This window comes from Fomitopsis serialis (assembly GCF_022376445.1).
Source record: "Fomitopsis serialis strain Sig1Antser10 chromosome Unknown B0H18scaffold_61, whole genome shotgun sequence".
Classification (NCBI taxonomy): Eukaryota; Fungi; Basidiomycota; class Agaricomycetes; order Polyporales; family Fomitopsidaceae; genus Fomitopsis; species Fomitopsis serialis.
This window is the reverse complement of record NW_025955021.1, coordinates 13,830-31,205: the sequence shown is the minus strand read 5'-3', so window position 1 is coordinate 31,205 and position 17,376 is coordinate 13,830. Positions and strand designations below refer to the sequence as shown.

The 17,376-nt window shown below is 55.4% G+C and overlaps 5 protein-coding genes across 5 annotated transcripts; 3 read left to right on the top strand and 2 right to left on the bottom strand.

Annotated features, from left to right (window-relative positions):
* Positions 1 to 292: 292 nt before the first annotated feature.
* Positions 293 to 8,785, top strand: B0H18DRAFT_880310 (uncharacterized protein; the record flags this gene model as incomplete). Its single annotated transcript, XM_048040758.1, has 31 exons — positions 293 to 503; positions 564 to 982; positions 1,080 to 1,396; positions 1,450 to 1,555; positions 1,615 to 1,656; positions 1,754 to 1,869; positions 1,920 to 2,065; positions 2,283 to 2,379; positions 2,442 to 2,507; positions 2,554 to 2,884; positions 2,935 to 3,145; positions 3,199 to 3,228; positions 3,290 to 3,473; positions 3,533 to 3,595; positions 3,648 to 3,691; positions 3,750 to 3,892; positions 3,949 to 4,181; positions 4,240 to 4,271; positions 4,334 to 4,403; positions 4,464 to 4,500; positions 4,552 to 4,695; positions 4,753 to 4,836; positions 4,884 to 5,437; positions 5,494 to 5,851; positions 5,899 to 6,575; positions 6,629 to 7,024; positions 7,078 to 7,334; positions 7,390 to 7,468; positions 7,565 to 7,668; positions 7,723 to 8,422; positions 8,485 to 8,785. 31 exons carry the CDS (start codon positions 293 to 295, stop codon positions 8,783 to 8,785), a joined length of 6,552 nt encoding a protein of 2,183 aa, XP_047890698.1.
* A 1,320-nt stretch (positions 8,786 to 10,105) lies between these two features.
* B0H18DRAFT_1021284 (uncharacterized protein) lies at positions 10,106 to 11,607 on the bottom strand. Its single transcript, XM_048029529.1, is given in 4 exon segments — positions 10,106 to 10,478; positions 10,554 to 10,675; positions 10,687 to 10,989; positions 11,050 to 11,607. The coding sequence occupies 4 exon segments, from the start codon at positions 11,188 to 11,190 to the stop codon at positions 10,427 to 10,429; spliced, it is 618 nt and encodes a 205-aa protein (XP_047890697.1). The 5' UTR covers positions 11,191 to 11,607; the 3' UTR covers positions 10,106 to 10,426.
* Positions 11,608 to 11,741: 134 nt separating this feature from the next.
* B0H18DRAFT_880336 (uncharacterized protein) lies at positions 11,742 to 13,406 on the bottom strand (the record flags this gene model as incomplete). Its single annotated transcript, XM_048040760.1, is given in 3 exon segments — positions 11,742 to 12,339; positions 12,353 to 12,639; positions 12,693 to 13,406. 3 exon segments carry the CDS (start codon positions 13,404 to 13,406, stop codon positions 11,742 to 11,744), a joined length of 1,599 nt encoding a protein of 532 aa, XP_047890696.1.
* A 1,146-nt stretch (positions 13,407 to 14,552) lies between these two features.
* B0H18DRAFT_1021277 (uncharacterized protein) lies at positions 14,553 to 15,323 on the top strand (the record flags this gene model as incomplete). Its single annotated transcript, XM_048029528.1, has 3 exons — positions 14,553 to 14,624; positions 14,672 to 14,868; positions 14,920 to 15,323. Coding segments are annotated over 3 exons (285 nt in total), but the record flags the coding sequence as incomplete, so codon positions are not given.
* B0H18DRAFT_1121442 (uncharacterized protein) lies at positions 15,307 to 15,604 on the top strand (the record flags this gene model as incomplete). Its single annotated transcript, XM_048034339.1, has 2 exons — positions 15,307 to 15,391; positions 15,447 to 15,604. The coding sequence occupies 2 exons, from the start codon at positions 15,307 to 15,309 to the stop codon at positions 15,602 to 15,604; spliced, it is 243 nt and encodes an 80-aa protein (XP_047890694.1).
* Positions 15,605 to 17,376: the final 1,772 nt, after the last annotated feature.

The following is a 17,376-nucleotide window of genomic DNA, read 5'->3' as shown; positions in this document are numbered from 1 at the left end:
GCTCCAAACCTTTGCTGTATGGGCGTGTGAGTGAGCATAGTGCATGGTGGGACATATAGCAAGCTGTAGATATCGAAAGTGTGGCGATAGAAGGAGTAGAACGCGCTGTAGGCCACGATGGCCCATTACCTAGGGTGGCTCAGATCGTGGCCCGATATAGTACCTCGTTGTCCGAATAGGGGCACGGGAAGCTTATCCCACGAGGTGTATCACAACCTTGTTTCAAAAACAGGTATCTCGTGTAGAACACTCTGCATCTACCACACTCCTGCACTCTGACCTCCGTGTTGCAATGGCGGAGCGTAACGAGAACCTCGACCAGGCTCAGACTCGTGTCAGACACGACACGAGTCTCTACAACGCAGCCGCGCTGAAGGACGAGGTCGTCCTTCAGGACGCGATTCGCGACCTCGAGCACGATCTCGAGTATTCAGCCGTTAGCGTTGAGGATGTTGTCAAGGGGCTGTCTCAGTATCAACATCTCTTGGAGTTCGTTCTTTCCGGTAAGTTTTCCCCTAGTAAGTGCACAATTCGATTCTCTCGCCGCTCACCAAGACTTATAGCTGTGAACGAGGCGGCCGCGAAGAGAATAGGCGACTGGATTGTGTCAAGCGTACCTGACAATGCCCTCGCCTACGTCTCATCAACTGCTCGACAACTTTTGGGATGCTTCTCGCTCAGTCTTCACTTTCTGATACTGCCTACGTCTTCACCGATCGACAAGGCCGTCTTACGAGACAATCATCAGGACATCCAACGTGTCACCGCGGCACTAGAATCTCTCGCTCTCCATTCGTTTGACCGTAACGAAACGACTGAGGACACATTGGACCTCGATGAGGAGGTAGTCATCAAGATCGTGAGCTCAAAGCAGAAGAAGAAGAGACGATCTAGACAACCGCAACTCAAGACAGTCACAGACACCAAGCCATTCGATGAGTTGGGGATTGAAACCCCCGAAAGTCAAGATGAAGCCGCAGTTGTAGCAGCCAGTCTCATCGACGAGCTGAAAAAGGTTTTGGAGGTATGAAATCACATTCGTCGTCGCAATATGGGTGTATGATGTGGACCTGCTGTAGTACTACCTCGGGGTATTCAGACTCCCCGGTCTTCAAGAAACCTTCAAGCGAGCGTACATACCTCTCGAGGAAACCGAGCAGGGCGGCCCGGAGTCGCTGGAAGTTTCAGTGGAAGCTTCCGTACCAGACATCCCTGCTACCGATGAAATCCCCGTCGCATACCCCATGGTTCAGCCGATGAAGGCGGCCCTCTATTTTGACAACGCCGACGGCTTCGGAGAATGGCGCATCCTCATTTCGACTCGCGCCGACACGGACCTACGATATATGCGCAAGAAGAACACCGCGCTTTTCGACATCACTCTGAACAAGATCAAGTCTGTTTGTTCCTCTCGGTGATTAGGCCACCTTCGCTGACACACGAGCTAAGGGCACTCTCGAATGGACACTTCTCGCAGGACAATCAGAAACAGCTGACGGACGCGGCGCAGGTTCCTATCTACGAGGCGAAGATGACTGGGGACTCTCGTCTAGTTGTATGTACCCAATGTCCAATATGCACGTCGGGCACAGTGATTAACCTCCTCGCATGCAGTACCAAGTCGATTGCGTGTCCGAGTACGAGAGCGATGTAAGTGTTCCACTTGTCAGACGAGAGTCGGTCGTTGATAGCCTGCAGGTCCAACGTCAAGGTTTGACCAACGTGAAGACGACCATGACCCTCTTCTAATCAGGCTTTGTCATCAGTGATCAAGGTCTTCGGTATATATACGCACGCGCAGATCAACCGCCGGTTTTGGGATGGCGTCGGTCACCAGCTATCTCGCAAAGGCAAGCAGTACAGGGACAGGTAAATGAATACTCTCTGAGAAGATGTATTGCACTGACGTTCTTCGTTAGATGCAAATACCGCAACCGACCGACCAAAGTGGGCGAGCACGCGCACGTCATTCTTCCCGCGACGTTTCCAGCACCTCTCGAAGCTCCGACGCTGTCGCCTTCATCTGGGCTTCCTGATTTGCATAAGGACGACCTGCAGAAGGTATGTTATCTTTGATCTCGATTCTCCGTTATTTACTTGATTTGCAGATGCACGAGATGTTGATGTACGCGCTGCTGTTTCTGATATGCTCACACGTTGCTCAATTTTATTCCTACTCCAGCCTCGAGAAATACGTGACGCTCTCGCAGGTGCGTTCGTGAATAGTCAGCGGGTTAGCATAACGCTCATGCTTTATACTGTGCTCAGGCGTTCCTCAACAGTATGTCACCGTGTCCTTGATCCTGCGGATTGCTTTTGCTTATCAGTCACGACAGGCATCTTAGCTGACCAAGACGTGGTGCACGTCTTTGATGTTTCGTGCGTATCCTATCTGGTCCGCGCGCAAACGATTCGTTGCTCATTAGCTCATTGACTTCAAGACCGCAAGAGAAGCAGATCATAGAACATCCCGGCTCCTGCTACGTTTTAGGGAGAAGTGGGACTGGGTACGATTTTCCCAGAGCCCTCATGTTAATCTAACGATCAGTACAGGAAGACGACGACGATGCTATTCAAAATCCTTGGAATAGAGCGTTCTTGGAATGCACAGAAGGACACGTCTGCCAAGCCTCGTCAAATGTTCGTGACGCAGTCACGAGTCCTCGCAGACAAAGTCCAGGATTACTACAGCAAGCTGCACGACTCCCTGTCCTCTGCAGACAAGCAACCCGAAGAGCTCAGGGAACTAGCTCTTACCAGAGCAGCACGACAAGATCAAGGACTGGTCGACCGCGATGAGGAGATCGAGCGGCGTGCAGATCTTCCGAAGCGCTATAGCGAGCTTGGGGACGAGCACTTCCCCATGTTCATCACGTTCGACCAGGTGAGTCAGTCGGGTGCGAGGCGAACCTCTGTGACTGACTAGTCTTGTAGTTATGCCGCCTGCTCGAAACTGAGTACGCGGACTTCATGAAGGACTCGCAACAGCCACTACTGCAAACCATTGCGAGCATGTCTGGGGCTGCCGATGGGGAGAGTTCGTCGAACGAACCTGTGCGGCAGCATCGCGCGGCCTTCGTATCGTATAAGGTTTTCATGAATTCTTACTGGCGTCACTTCCCGCAGCCACTGACCAAAGGACTGGGTATGTCGCCGAACCTTTTCAGTTGTGATCTCTGAGCTTATGTTATGTCATAGACCCTGCACTTGTATTTGGAGAGATCATAGGTGCGTGTGCATCGCGTAAGCTGTGATGTTGTTTGCTGACGGATTCCGGGATTCTGATCAGGTATCATCAAGGGCTCCGAGCAAGCTCTGAGCAGCACAAAGGGTTTCCTGATGAAAGACGCGTACTTCAATCTGAGTCATCGCACACAAGGAACATTCGCTAATCATCGAGAGACCATATATAAGCTATTCGCTGCATACATGAAGCGCAAGCGAGAGCGTCGAGAATACGATGCTGCGGACCGGTACGACGCTCTCGAGGTGCCCTTATAGTCGTTGGTCCTATACTTATCGACCAACACAGGACACACGTCATACTCAACGCCTTACGGGAGTATGGCCTACCCGGCAAGCAGATGGACTTTCTGTTTGTGTCTTGGCTTCTCGGTCGCAACGGAGTTCTGACGTCCCCGATCTAGCTATATCGACGAAGCACAAGACAATCTTCTCATCGATGCTTTGGGTAATGACGGCGCCTGTATCAGATTTAACATATGTACTGATTGGCATCTCCGACGTAGTCATTCGCTCACTGTGCAGCAACCCCGATTCTGGTCTTTTTTGGGCTGGCGATACAGCGCAGACAATTGCGGTTGGTAGCGCGTTCCGGTTCGACGACCTCAAGTCTTTCCTCTACCGCATAGAGGTATTAGACCAAATGAATGTCCATCTCGCCCAAACTGACCTCGATGCTCTGGCTTACAGACTTCGGGATCCCAGTCTCCAGGTCCACGTCCGCAGCCTCAGGCATTCCAGCTCGCTTTCAACTACCGGTCCCATGCAGGCATCGTCAACTGCGCCCGCTCGGTGGTGGAGCTGCTTACTAAGTTTTGGCCCCACGCCATTGATAATCTTGGAGAAGAGCGCGGTATCATCGATGGCCTAAAGCCCGTGTTCTTCACCGGCTGGGATGACGACAATGTTCGCTACGAGCAATTCTTGTTCGGAGACTCGTAAGCACGTTTACTTCCCGTCACGGTATATGTCGCTGTCGCTCACAAATTGTCACAGTGGTTCACAGATAGAATTCGGTGCTCAGCAATGTTTGTCATAATGTCTGGTCTTTCAGAGATCTGGCTTGCTCATAGTTCACTTGCTTTTAAAGGTATCATGGTTCGTGATGATGCTGCCAAGGAGAAACTTCAGGCGCAGATAGGCAACATCGGACTTATCATGTTGGCTAGCTTTATTGCTTCGCAGCCAAAAGGAGAACTGATCGTCGTTGCGTTTTCCAGGACACCGTATGAGAGCAAAGGCTTGGAGTTCAACGACGTAAGTGTCGCCATACATCTGTTGGAAACATCATCTTGAACTGTGCTGTAGGTACTCTTGTACAATTTCTTTGCTGACTCCACAGTCGACTTGTCGCAATGGCGTGTTGTTCTGAATGCCTTGCCTCAAGGATCCGGGGAAGCTTTGAGGGCCCCACGGTTTGACGACAGTCGTCACAATGGGGTCTGCCGTGAGGTTAGTAGTACAAGACATCCGCCATATTCAGACGTTTTCACTGATGCGTATGCATAGCTCAAAATCTTGTACGTCGCTATCACACGCGCTCGCCAAAATCTCTGGATAGCGGATAATTCAGACAAGAGCGAACCTATGAGAGTAAGGGCACACCGAGATGACCATGACCATGTCTAACATTCTTGCAGATTTTGTGGGGCGCAAAAGGTCAGATTCAGAACTGTACGCCAGGCTCCGACGTGCCACGGCTGGCCATGTCTTCGACCCCAGAGGAATGGGCTCGGACAGCTCGGACGTTGTTCGACAACAGACGCTATACGCAGGCGATGCATTGCTACGAGCGTGCCCTGCTTCCAAGAGAGCGAGCGGTGGCCGAAGCGTACTACCTGAGAGAGAAAGCCCGTGGTACTCCCGTGGACGCACGCGGCGATGACTTCGATCGCATCCTTGCCTTCAGGAAAGCAGCGGAGGCATTCTGGAGATCAGCGGACGCTGCAGCCAAGGAGAAGACTACTTATTTCCGCATATCCGCGGAATGCTATCTGGAGAGCCGTGATGAAGTCAACGCTGCCCATGGGTACCGTCATGCCGCTGAATACACTTTATCCGCGCAGTGTTATCGCCGAGCCGGCATGTTCGACGACGCAGTCGCCATCGTCAAAGGTCATAACGTGGTTGCGGGCGTTGCAGAAAGCATTATCAACGTCTCGCGTCTCGAGTATGCAAGAGGGGGGAAACTGAAGTGAGTCCCATACTGGATTAGCTTACGTCGTTTATTGAGGCTTGTCGTTCATCCAGACAGGCGAGGGAACTCTTCGAGTCTGATGAAGAAATACTGGAGTTCCTCGACGACCGTGGTCTGTACGTTTCCCAGGTGGATCTCCTCGATGAGCTTGGTCAGTTCGGACAGGTAGCAGAGTTACATCTTACGCAGGGCCACGTGCTGGAGGCAATTGCCGCGTTTCTCAAGGACCACAGCAATCCCGACTCTGCGAAGCGTGCATCTCAGTGTGTGCTTGACGGAATTTGGCAAGGACTATCCCTAGGCGTGGATACAAGCTCAGAGCTGGTCAAAGCAAATGTCACTCTGCAAGAACTGCTCCAAAGACTTCAGCATCTCGATATTAGCCACCTTGAGGATGGCACGCGAGACGAGGTGCGCTGCTCGAAGTGATGTCTGATTCACACACTAACTGCGTATAGGTTCTGATGTTTCGGGCTATCGCCACCAACAATCGGCAACAACTCCTTATCCTTGGCGAACGCTTTCATCGATGGCATCGAAACGACGCTGCAGCAATTCTCTGTCTCGATCATGCATTTTTCGGCTCATTGAACTTTGCGCATGCTACACTACCTGCAATGGCAACAGTCCTCAAATACTTCCAACTGTACGCTCAAATCTTGTGGGGCCTTGCATCCCGGGAGAAACCTTCCGACACGCCGGAAATTCGTCGTATCTTCGGATTTGCGCCTGAAACGGACTCTGAAGATTTCTTTGTCGTGCAGAAGGACACCGTCCTATACACTTTCTGCAGCGAGCGCATAGCTCCTTCCGTTCGACCTCATGAACAAGGCATCGCAATACTTCGCTCAGAGCTGGACCGCGTGCTGCGTAGAGCACTGCAAGAACGTCTGCGCAAGAACGTCGTGGAGGAGAACGAGTCGTGCCGCAATGCACGGGTCTTCCGTGTATGCCTCCCGCACGCCGCATTTGGTCACTGCCCTCGGTCGGATCATTGTCCTCAAATACACATCGCTGCGGAGAGGTTTGACACTGACCTGTACAACTTGCGAGTCAGGATCTGTCTTCAACAGATCCTTATTTACAACACTGTATATGGCGTGGAACCATTCTACGAGCAGGCACGCCACAGGCGGTACGTCAGCTCTCATAATTTGAACTTGGACACGATCTCATCATCAATCTCAGATTTTGGCTGCGCCTGCTGCATGAGGCATTGGAGCCGTCGTTCTACAAGATGGGGTCATTGCCGAACCTTCAGGTAGCCTCCATACCAGAGTTTGAAGCCGCCATACAGGTCGTCCGAAACTGGACGATCGATTGGCTCTACACAGCTCATCCGCGCGCAGGGGAGTTCACGCCCACGTTCCTAACTTCCCTGCTTCGCATCGTCTCCTTGGGTGTAGCATTCGATCGAGGTGTTTTAGGCGGACATCTTCCGCGTGCTATTGCAGTTAGAGCGTACCGGCCAATCCCGCTCCTACGAGGAAGAGGGGAGCATGCCTCGTATGTAGTCCACGACATGTGTAGGTTGATGATGAACAACCATCGGGCATCGTTGCCTAGTGGTGTTCTGTTTCTGAAGTACGTCAACAATTTGTTTTCTTATTCGCGGCTAACAGTACGGGTCACCGTAGCCATATCTTGGACAAACGCTTGGCAATTGACATCGGAGTCCTCTGCAACTTTATGGACCATCTCTGCACGTTGCTCACTCTAGCCACCGCCCTCAATAAGCTCGGTACCCTTCATGAGATCACCCTACCGCGTACTTGGCTCCAGCGGGTGGCTGATGATTTACCGGTTTTGTATGAGAGGAAAATCATGGCGTTCTACCTGTACACAGGTCCGATGACCTCTCTACTGAAGCAGCTGTACACGGGCCTTGATGCAGGTGAGGGCACACATATAGAGACGAATCACGTCTCCATCTGCTGACGAATGTATAGATCACCTCCTGTATGAGAACCGCAACATGTCAATGATCGGATGGCAGATCAAGAGTATCTTCATAACGCGAGTGTATGTGTTCCGAATTCTTGCCGTTACATAGCTTGACACCATGCATGCTAGTTGCAGAAATCTCTGCTTATGTATGTCCCGTAACGTGCTGCCTTTTGCTAGTCTAATTTTTACACCAGTGGCGTATAATTCACCTCATATGTCGGTCAAGTTAGACGTACACAAGATAGTCACGTCGTTGCAGAGGTACGACGGCAGATTCGATAGTAGTTACGAATGGTTGGTCATTTCGGGTTCATCGTGTTTGACGTCATTGACAGTACTGCTTGGTAGCTATGTGACCGCTCCTTGTTGGGATAACCTGGCATGGGAGGTCCGCCAGTGCCTAGCGGGCTCCTCGATGGACGAGATGATTCAAATACATGAAGCCGGCAAGTCGACGCATCACTCTCAGCTGCTCCCCGGTGTGCGACGGATCGTGTACAACAAGCTCGACGAAATCCCTATACTGCTAGCTTCGGGTGCAACCTCTCTGCCTAAATCAACCCTGCGAGTTGACGCCGCACCGTTCGTTCCTTCACAAATGCAGAAGCCACAGCCGGCTTCTGCTTTTGATGACGCGGATGCTCCTGAAGAAGTCAACGAAGAAGATGTCGCTTTCGAAATCCGTGATGACCATGTAGCATCGAGCCAGCCGAGCGAGGACGAGATCAAGGCAGCAGATGTTATCCGAAAGTCGTTCCTGCACCACCGCTCTCGCGTCCAGCAACGCACAACGACGAAGCCTCTAGACGCTATCCGGGAGCGGATCATGAACTCATACCGCACCGCCGCCATGAACATGGAATGGCCTCATAGGTACTACCGAATGCTGTTTTTGGGACCCATACCCCACGCATTCTTCTGCCTAGAACGCGTGCGGCATCATATGCACGAAACCAAGCGTCAGGCCAAGAGACGTCTGGTGGATGCCATTCATCAAGAGTTGGAAGAGGTTGATGGAAGGCTGACGAAATGCTCGTATGTATACTATACAGTCGGGATGTCATCGTTCGCATACTGATGAGTGTACATTGCTGCAGGCAACAGATCAAGGAAGTCACCCGACTGATCAATGCGCTTAAGCCAGATGCTGAGCTGCACAAGAAACGTGACCTAGACGGGCTGAGAGCACGCATTGGCGAAGTGCAAATCTTGGCAGAGAGCTTGCCTAAAGGCGCCGCACTCGAATGGGAAGAGGATCTGGAGTTGGCGGTGAAGGGAATCGTCAAACCGCATCCACCCCCTGCACCTCCTGCGAAGAAGCCCAAGCCCACCTTGAATCTCGACGACGATATGGTGTGCTATGAAGATATCGTGTATTCCGGAGGCGACTTTGCATAGTTTTTCCCGGTAATGTCCTGCGTGTTATGCACGTCGTCGTGCGCGTACTGACTCTGGGTTGTAACTTAGCGACGCTCGGTGGGAGGTCTACGGCAAATTTTGATCGTCACACAAGAGTAACGCGGCTATGTTTCTTGATTGTACTGTATGTGTAAAGTTCTGTTGAACGAGTTGTTTCCCTGCATGACTCTACAGTCATTTCTACCGCGCGGGACAATCAGAACCGTGCATTCCGTGATTCAGTCGACTGACCCCCCAGCCGGCCGTAGCGGTGTCTGCATGTTCCCCTCCTCATTGGCAGCAGGCTTACAGCGCGCCCTCATGTCTGAGGATATGGATTGCATGCAATGAGTCGAACGCGCGTCTGCCCAACTAGATTACGGTCTGCGCGCTTCCTCATGATCCTGTCCATACGGTTCGGACGGCTTCGACAGAGCTTGCGGGGCTCGTCCGAGATGATGGGAGGGACATCATGTTGTTCTCGCTGAAATGGCACGTGGATTGTCGCATATCGCGTTCAATGCGATACGTCATCCGGGATAGGGATCGATTTGTGTTTGAGCTCGCAATGACATACAGTGGCGACGCAAAATGCACACCGGATAGGCAAATGAGTTGGAAGACGGACGGAGCAGGGATATGGAGAGATTTTACTCAGTCACGACGTGTTACTCCGCGAGCGACCATAGCATTGACAAGTCCGGCCTGCCAGGAGGGGGAGGGGGTCCACTCCGAAAGACCTGGTAACCATTGCGTCAGTCATATAGACATACATCAACGAGCCTACTCACACCGAGCCGAGTACAAGATCTAGCGGGATTGAACGAAGGGTAGGAGTGATATGGACCAAGGTTCCTGCTGTTCTGCGGCTGATATCTTTCGAAGACCCCGCGAGTCAGGCGAGGGATAAGGCGATGCGAGGCGTGAGCAAGAGATGGACTACAAGCGCTTAAGCCGTGTCTGATGGGAGCTCCGTATGGCGTACCGTTTGACGCTTTATTATCCCAGATCTAATCTTTGTAACACTCTAGATCTAATCTTTGTAACACTCTATATCTAATCTTTGTGACCCTCTATATCTACAACTTTCGTGACTCGCGATATATAAAACTTTCGTGGCTCGTATATCTAAAACTTTCGCATTGCCACCATATCTAACAAGTCTTTGGTGCCCACCATCGTACTTATGATACTCGCTCACAGCAATATATTGTTCTCGCGCGACACGCTCAACGCGACCGACGACGCGCTCCGAGCGTTGTGCGTCACGAGCCCGCGTCGGCGGTGTGCGCTCCGAGCGCTGCTCTCGACCGCCACCACCTCGTCCTGACCTCGTCTGAACGCGAATCGGGCAGCCACACCGACCGCCCGACTGCACTAGGGGCATGCGGCGACCCTGCGCGTGGACAAGACCGCTCCTCCTTCCTCGCCTGGTCCCCAAGCTCGCACGAGGCGCGTGAAGTCCAGTGCCAATCCACAGAACCACGAGAACGCGGAGCCGGGAGCGCAAAGGGAGGCGAAGGAGGAGAGACGAGAGGAGAGGAGAGGGAAGGGCACAGGTCAAGCAAAGGAAACGAGCACGAAGGCTCGTCCAGCACAGGTATGTCTTCGTTGGACTTCTCCGCCTCGCCGCCTCCGCTCCTAGTGCCGGCCCCAGCAGGCATACCAGAAGGCGATCATCACAGTCGACAACGTGCGTGTCTCGATAAAGATCCTGCGACGCAGCACTCACTGATCTTCGGGCCACCGTTGCCCGGGCTTCTCACAGCGTCCGCGTCTTCCACAACCCCGCCTCTCTGCGGCGCCATTCGACTCTTCCCCGGGGTCGGTCCGTGACCGATGTCGCGTCCAAGTACTGGCGCCTCCAGTCCTGCGCTGGGTTCCATCACCCAACCATCACCAGTCCGACGCCTCCACCCGAGGTGGTCAGTCCGCGCAAGCGAGAGTGCGCGGGATTGGAGTGCGCAAACCCTAGCGAACCGACGATTATCTTGCACGATGCATATTCTCGTCCGCACGCCTCGCTCCAGTGCAAGTTCGTGTTCCACGTCTCCCTCCCGGTCTCCCCTCCCACGGGAATACCAAGAGAGCATCGGTAAGGCGCGGGACGAGCACCCAGATTGGCGCGGACACCACTGGTATGCCCAGGTACTGCTCGCTATCGCGAGTCTGCCTCGAGTGGTCGAGTGGTGGGACGTTATCGGGTACGTGTGTGCATAACTTCATAGGTGGAATGATAACGTGCTGATCATCGTTCGCTTCAGAACGGACCAGGAGGACCTCATAGGAACACGGATATCGCGGTTGCTTGCTCCGGCTAGCTGGCACGCCTTCCGCGATGTGACTTGGCGGCTACTCGACGACGATTCACGCATCGTGGAGGTGCAATTCAGACTGGAAGTCATTGACACTGAACCCGGTCAGTCGTCGTACAATAACCTGTACCAGCAGGTGGTCGGAGATGCTCATGACGGAACGTGAGGAGGGTACACCGGCGCATACAATGTGGGTCGCCAGGCCCATTGGTCAGTCGGAGTGCTTGGAACAGCCTCCTCGAGTCCGGCGAGGTTGGTGATGAGCCAGCTCCGCTGAGGCGCCACAGGTAGGCTTTGGACATCAACAGGTGTACGAGCCTGCTACACTCTTCCCGTTCGCGTGGCCGATCAACGCCGCGCGATCCTCTGTCGCTTTTGCGAATGCGAGGTACCACAGTGGTACTTTGAGAAGCACAACGAGACGTGTGCGGAGGCGCACCAGCTCGAAGCTGAGATTGGTGAGTGCAACAAATCGATCAGTGAGCTTCGCAATACGATTCACGACCTGCTCGAGGAGGACGAGGATGACATGGGGCTGGAGAAATTGTATGCCCTCTGTACGAGTATGATTTGGGTAATGTAATGAGTTCTACATTGTAGTGATCCCAAGTCAATAGAATGCTTGTATCTTCTCTGCCTGCCTACGAGCATACAGCGCAGACATCATCTGAGCATGGATAATCACCAGTAAGAGGAGGAAGGTCATTCAACTCCTTCAGACTCTCCAACTGCTCCGCGAGCATATCCCTCTCAGCGTTAGCAGCTGCAACATCATCCTCTGCACTCTGCATATACTCTGCCTTTGCGCGCTCCGCATCTTTGTGCTTGAGGTACGACTTCCATGTACTTGCAAGGCACGTGCTTGTGACGAAGGCTAGGCCTGCTTGGAGGATCGGAGCTTCAGAGCTTTCACGGAGTTCGCGCCGTGGCAGCCCTCCCGGGAGGAGACTCGTACCATGGGCATGCTCAGGCTGCCAGGCAACCATGGTGTTTGCTGCCTGGCGGACCTTGATACCGTATTTCGCCAGGTAGAACTGGCCCCCGCGCTTCATTTGGGGGTCGCGCTTTGTCGTCCACGAGAAAGCCCATTTCTGGGGCTGTTTCTCATTATGGATGGCTCTACATCGTGCTGTCAGAAATTGTAGTCCAGAGGAACAGTTAAACATACCTGGCGTAGTTGCATCATGATCCAGCAACGCCAGCCGGTGGCGCGAGCTCGACGCCTCCAAACTCGACTCGCTGGTCACCCCACTGAACCACGTACTCGCCTTCAACATTGCCCCGCTTCTCATCGGCATCCATCCGGCACATATCATTGTCTGCGAGGTAATCCTCGAAGCCCCGAAGGACCTCCTGCGGGAGGTGGACTCGCAGCAGAGCCCAAAATAGGGCAAAAACCGAGGAGATCTCGAAGTTGATGTCCTTCAAGTCATCCGGATCGTGCTTCTTCGACTTCAGGTTTTTGGTCCAGTCGAAAAGAGGGTGGTTGCGAGCACCTGCTGTATACCCCAAGTTGACAATCTTCCCCGGATCCTCCAACTGTGGGGTACTTGTTAGCAGAACAAACTGAATACACTGGTAATATTACTCACCCTGACCGACTTCCGCATAGCCAATGCCAACTCCATAGTAGCATTCACCCCCTCCACCACGAGAGCATCGCGGCAGAAGTTGCGAAGCACGATCATGATGATCTCGCCTGTGTCGATGTCTCGAAAAACGACATTCTCGTTTTCACGAACTTCATACGCTAGCCTTTCGGCTTCTTCCCGCTCAATCGGGTGCCTCTTGTGGCGGCGATCAGCCTGTTTGCCCTCCTCGATGGCGCGGGTCCAGCAGACGCGGATCTGCAGGGATTCCGCAACCCAGGTGTCGAACTCGGGGTAGACCTCCGATGCCTCGAGAGCCTTCACGCGAACAGAGTTCGCGTTCTTGTTCAGCCAATATGCCTTGAGAGGCTCATCAAGGGGCTTGATCCCACTGAGTGCCTGCACGAAGAGGCGGATCGTTGTTCGGCGGCACTGAACAGCTCGGTTGCGAGCTTGTATCGCAGTTCGCAGAGCGCCAGGGAGGTCGCGGTTTGGATCGTTGGCCCAGGTGCAAAACCCTGAGAAGAGGTCCTTGGGCAAGTATGTCGGACTGGGCAGGCGAGATGCGAGCTGCTCAAGTAGAGCGGTGAATTCGCCCCGAGGCCGAGGATCGCAGGTTCGGGGAATTAGAGCGAGAGCGTGCTCATCACCAACTATAGAGGTGACAATGGAAGTAAAGGCCTTAGCCCGCACAAACTTTTCGGCTCTCTTCCCCATTGCAACTGAGCGGGCACGGAATGGGCGGTCGCGGTCGCGAGCTGCAAGAGACTGGAAGGGGAGTCGCAGCCAGCGGCTGCGCGCTTATTGGACCGCGATCTCAGATCTGGTGGTTCATCGCGCGTTCAACGCCGGCGCCCTCCTTGCCCCTCCGCATCGCCACCTCGCCACCCCGCCGCCTTCGACCAGCACAATCCCCGGCGAGCTCATGGAACGTGCGAATGCGCGGACTTGAGGGCAGGTTCGCTGAGTCGCGGGCTGCGTCGACGCGAGCTTCAAGGCACCCCGAGGACGCCCCAACTAGCGCAAGGACGGTACACGGCGAGGAGAGGTGTAGGGAGATCTGCAGAGAGGAGAGGAGAGTCTGCACGACTCCGGTGAGTGTTATGGTCCATCACCCACCACCCTCCTCACCCTGGCCTCCAAGTTGCGCGCTCCCGAACTTGTCCTCTCCACGTCCACGTTCCGCGTTCCCGCCCAATGCGCCCCGATCTCGTTCGACGCGGCCACCGCCTCGACACCCGTCCACTGCCACCCGTCCACTGCCACCCGTCCACTCGCTCGCCCTTCAGCACACTCAGCACGCGCGTCGGGCACAGGAGCCCCGTTCAACGCGCTTGCGCCCCTCGAATCCCAAGTCACGCCCACTTGCCAAGTCTCCGTCCGCTCTCGGATCGCCTGCCCTCGCATTCAAGAACAACATCGGGCTGTGCGGAATCGCCGCGCGCCTGGTAAACTTGCCGTCCCCGCGGCTCCGGAGTTCGAGGTCGAGCGGCCGCACAACGCCAAGCGGGAGAAGGATCGGACCTACTCCAGTGAGTACCGAAGCCACTCGCCCTCAACCTCCCTCTCCTCCACGACCGTGTTCCGCGCATCCTTCCTCACTCGACCCGCCTCCATATCCGCCACCTGCATCTGCTCCTTCACGTCCGTGCTCTGCACGTCAACCCTCGAGCTACGCACCCCTATCCTCGTCCTACGCGCCCTCGACCGGAACTGGCCCCACAAGCAGCTGTCTGGCGGACGAAGACTGGGATGTGCGGACTCCCCGCGCACCCAGTAGTCGCCCAGACACCTCTGCCTCACCACTCAAGGTCGTACAAATACGCGGCGCCGAGTTCAGCGCGCCACCGCGTGCATCGAAAGGATGCGCTCATGGACACCTACCTCGCGCTGCAGGCGTCCACCATCTTCCAGCACGTCGGCGTCATGATCTACGTCTTCTAGGGTCGAGTGGCGCAACATGCCCAAGCCTGGACCTCCAGTACTACCGCGACTGGCTCGCCGCGCTCCAGCAGTACAGCCCCGACGCCGCCGTCTTCCTCCTTGTGCACAAGATGGAACTCGCCAGCGGCTCGCGTGCGCAGACCCTCGAGAGGAAGGCACTTGAGCTTCAACAGGCAAGTGGGAGCGTGTCTATGACCGTGTTCGGGACGAATTATACGACGAGAGCCTGTACAAGGTGCGCCACTCCCTCAGCCTCTACTCATACTCTCCTCACGCGAAGCTTTAGGCGCGGTCCCGGATAGTCCAACCTTGATTCTAAATGCTGTCGTCCTCTCCAAGCACCTCACCACCCTCGCGCACGCCTGCAGCGCAACCGAAGTGATCCCCTTTGAGCGTACCACCTTCCTCATTATCGCGACCTCCTCTCCTCCTCCCTAAGCGCCGCTCGTAAGCTCCCCCGTGCTCTCCTCCCCATCCTCCTCGCACGCCACAACGAACGGCCTGCTCACGCCAACCTCGCAGAGCTCACTCCCTGCACGGGAGTCCGAGCTCGAGGCAGACGCGGACGCACACCGGCTTTTGCCGGCGCGCTACGAGCGCACGTCCGAGCTGATCAAGATGTTTTCTCAAGCACGCGCGCTCGCACGTGCGCGAGTAGTTCCACCCACTCGAGATGGAGCTGGACGAGTTCACGGTGGTGCTCGACGAGCTCACGAAGAACGTGTACGTGCTCATCGCGGCGCATGACCCGACAATAGGTGCGTGGGTCTCGGAGAATGCATGATGGAGTGCGGTGTTCATGGATGTTTGCAGACTGCGGCACTGAGGATGAACATCTGGCTTGCTCGGAAGAAGTTCGAGGTGCGCGCGGCGAGATCATGGTGAAGGACCACGATGAGGAGTTGCCACTCGGCACGGCGGTACAAACCAGCGGCTTAGCGTGTACGCCGGGCGAGTTCTGGTCCGCATAAGACGCGCTGCTCGTGGCGCTGGAGGAGACACAGTGGAATCATAACACTCGAGGAGACAAGGACACCGTCCGCGATTCCGCTCGATCTGCTACTGGGCCAGGTTCAGTTGGACCAGGTCGGCAGTCTGACTTCGGGCCCTCTGATCTCCCTGGCGGTCGCAAGGAACCCGTGGATGTTCGGCCCCGCGGTCGACGACTTAGTCTCGAAGATCGACTTGGACCACCGTACAATGACCACCACGCTTCCCTAGCTCCGCCGCGTGCGCTGCTTCCTCCTCGACCCGCCAATCGTGATGTCTACATTGAACCAACTCGGCACTCCGACTATCGTGGCGTCCGCGAAGATGGCATGCCTGCCTGGGATCGCCCAGGCGCCGAACCTTCCCGCGAGGTCTCCCCGCCAATAGCGCAACCAAGATTCACCCGGATTGTGCATGCCTGTTGCATACTGCACAGGCTCCTCAAGCATCAGAGGAACCGGTGAAGACGTCCAAGCCTGCCCGTATTCGTCGTCTACCCCGATCGCAGAGGAATCACCGGTAGCTGGTAGACTACTTCCGGACGAAGCCTCTGGGCGTGCGGCAATAGTTCGCGTTGACGGCCTGACCTGATGAGGTGCACAGAATCGTCGCTTCTCGGCAGACTATCGCGCAATGATACTACACCTATCGCACCAGAGACTTCGACTACGCCTCTTTGCGAGAGAGCGGATCTCTCTTCAAAGCAACCGGGCCTTAGGGCGGACATGGCCACGGCGACTTCGCGATGGACACTGATATGGAAGGAGGTGCAGGCGATGCGCCGCGAGCCAATGGAGGAAGGAGACGTGGTTCAAGGCCGAAGTGCGGACGAAGGAGCGGGTACCCGGCATGAGAGCGATGCGCATGCTGCCGGAAGATGAAAGCCAAAACATCTTGATGGGTTTGGTCGCGCATGGTTTAGGTTCGTGGTCGTCTTCGCGCTGCCAAATGGCTATTCAATATCTCGCAATACAATTTTCAGCCTCAAGTCATCGACGACTGCTGCCTGAGACCGGGAGTATGCAGCTCCTCGCGCGGAAGCATATGGGTCATGAGGGGAAGACACACGGCTCCCGCCGGTCGTGTTCAATGGTCACTATGCACTTCCCCATCTATCTCTGCTCTCGTGCCTCTTACACCGAAGTAACCAAGGAAAGTGGAGCTTGCGCACAAGAGCCGAGAGGACTCAAGTGAGTGCGCCCGCCCGTGAGACCTCGCCACCCTTCTCTCCTCTGCCTTGCACTACGCCTCCCTCTCCTGCACGTCCGTATCTTGCGCACCCCCGCACTCGATGCGCTTCCACTTCTGCCCTCTGGCTCTCCGCGCCCGCGCTCCGCACATCAGCCTTCGAGTCATGCGCCCTCGTCCGACGCGCACTCGCATCTGCCCGTTCAGCGCGCACCGGACGCAGGACTCTCCGGGCGGCCCTGCGCTCTCACGGCGCCCCTGCTCGCCTTCAACGGACCCTACACGCCTATCTTCCGCTTTTCCGCGCTTGCCCACCGTACCCTCGACCTCGCAGTGTCTCACCCAGTCTGCGACCCACCAAGATGACTGCGCCGGCGGCCTTCCAGACGAAGGCTGCGCTGCGCGATCTCTCTGCGCGCCCAGTGGTCGCTCCGTCGTCCCGTCTCACCTCGCCGAGTCCGCGGAGCCTGCCACCAGAGTCGACGTGGCCGCGATCACGAAAGAAATGCGCGAGTGCGGCGTAGTGGGCGTATGCGACCGTGTTCGATGCCGGCGGGGCGGGCAG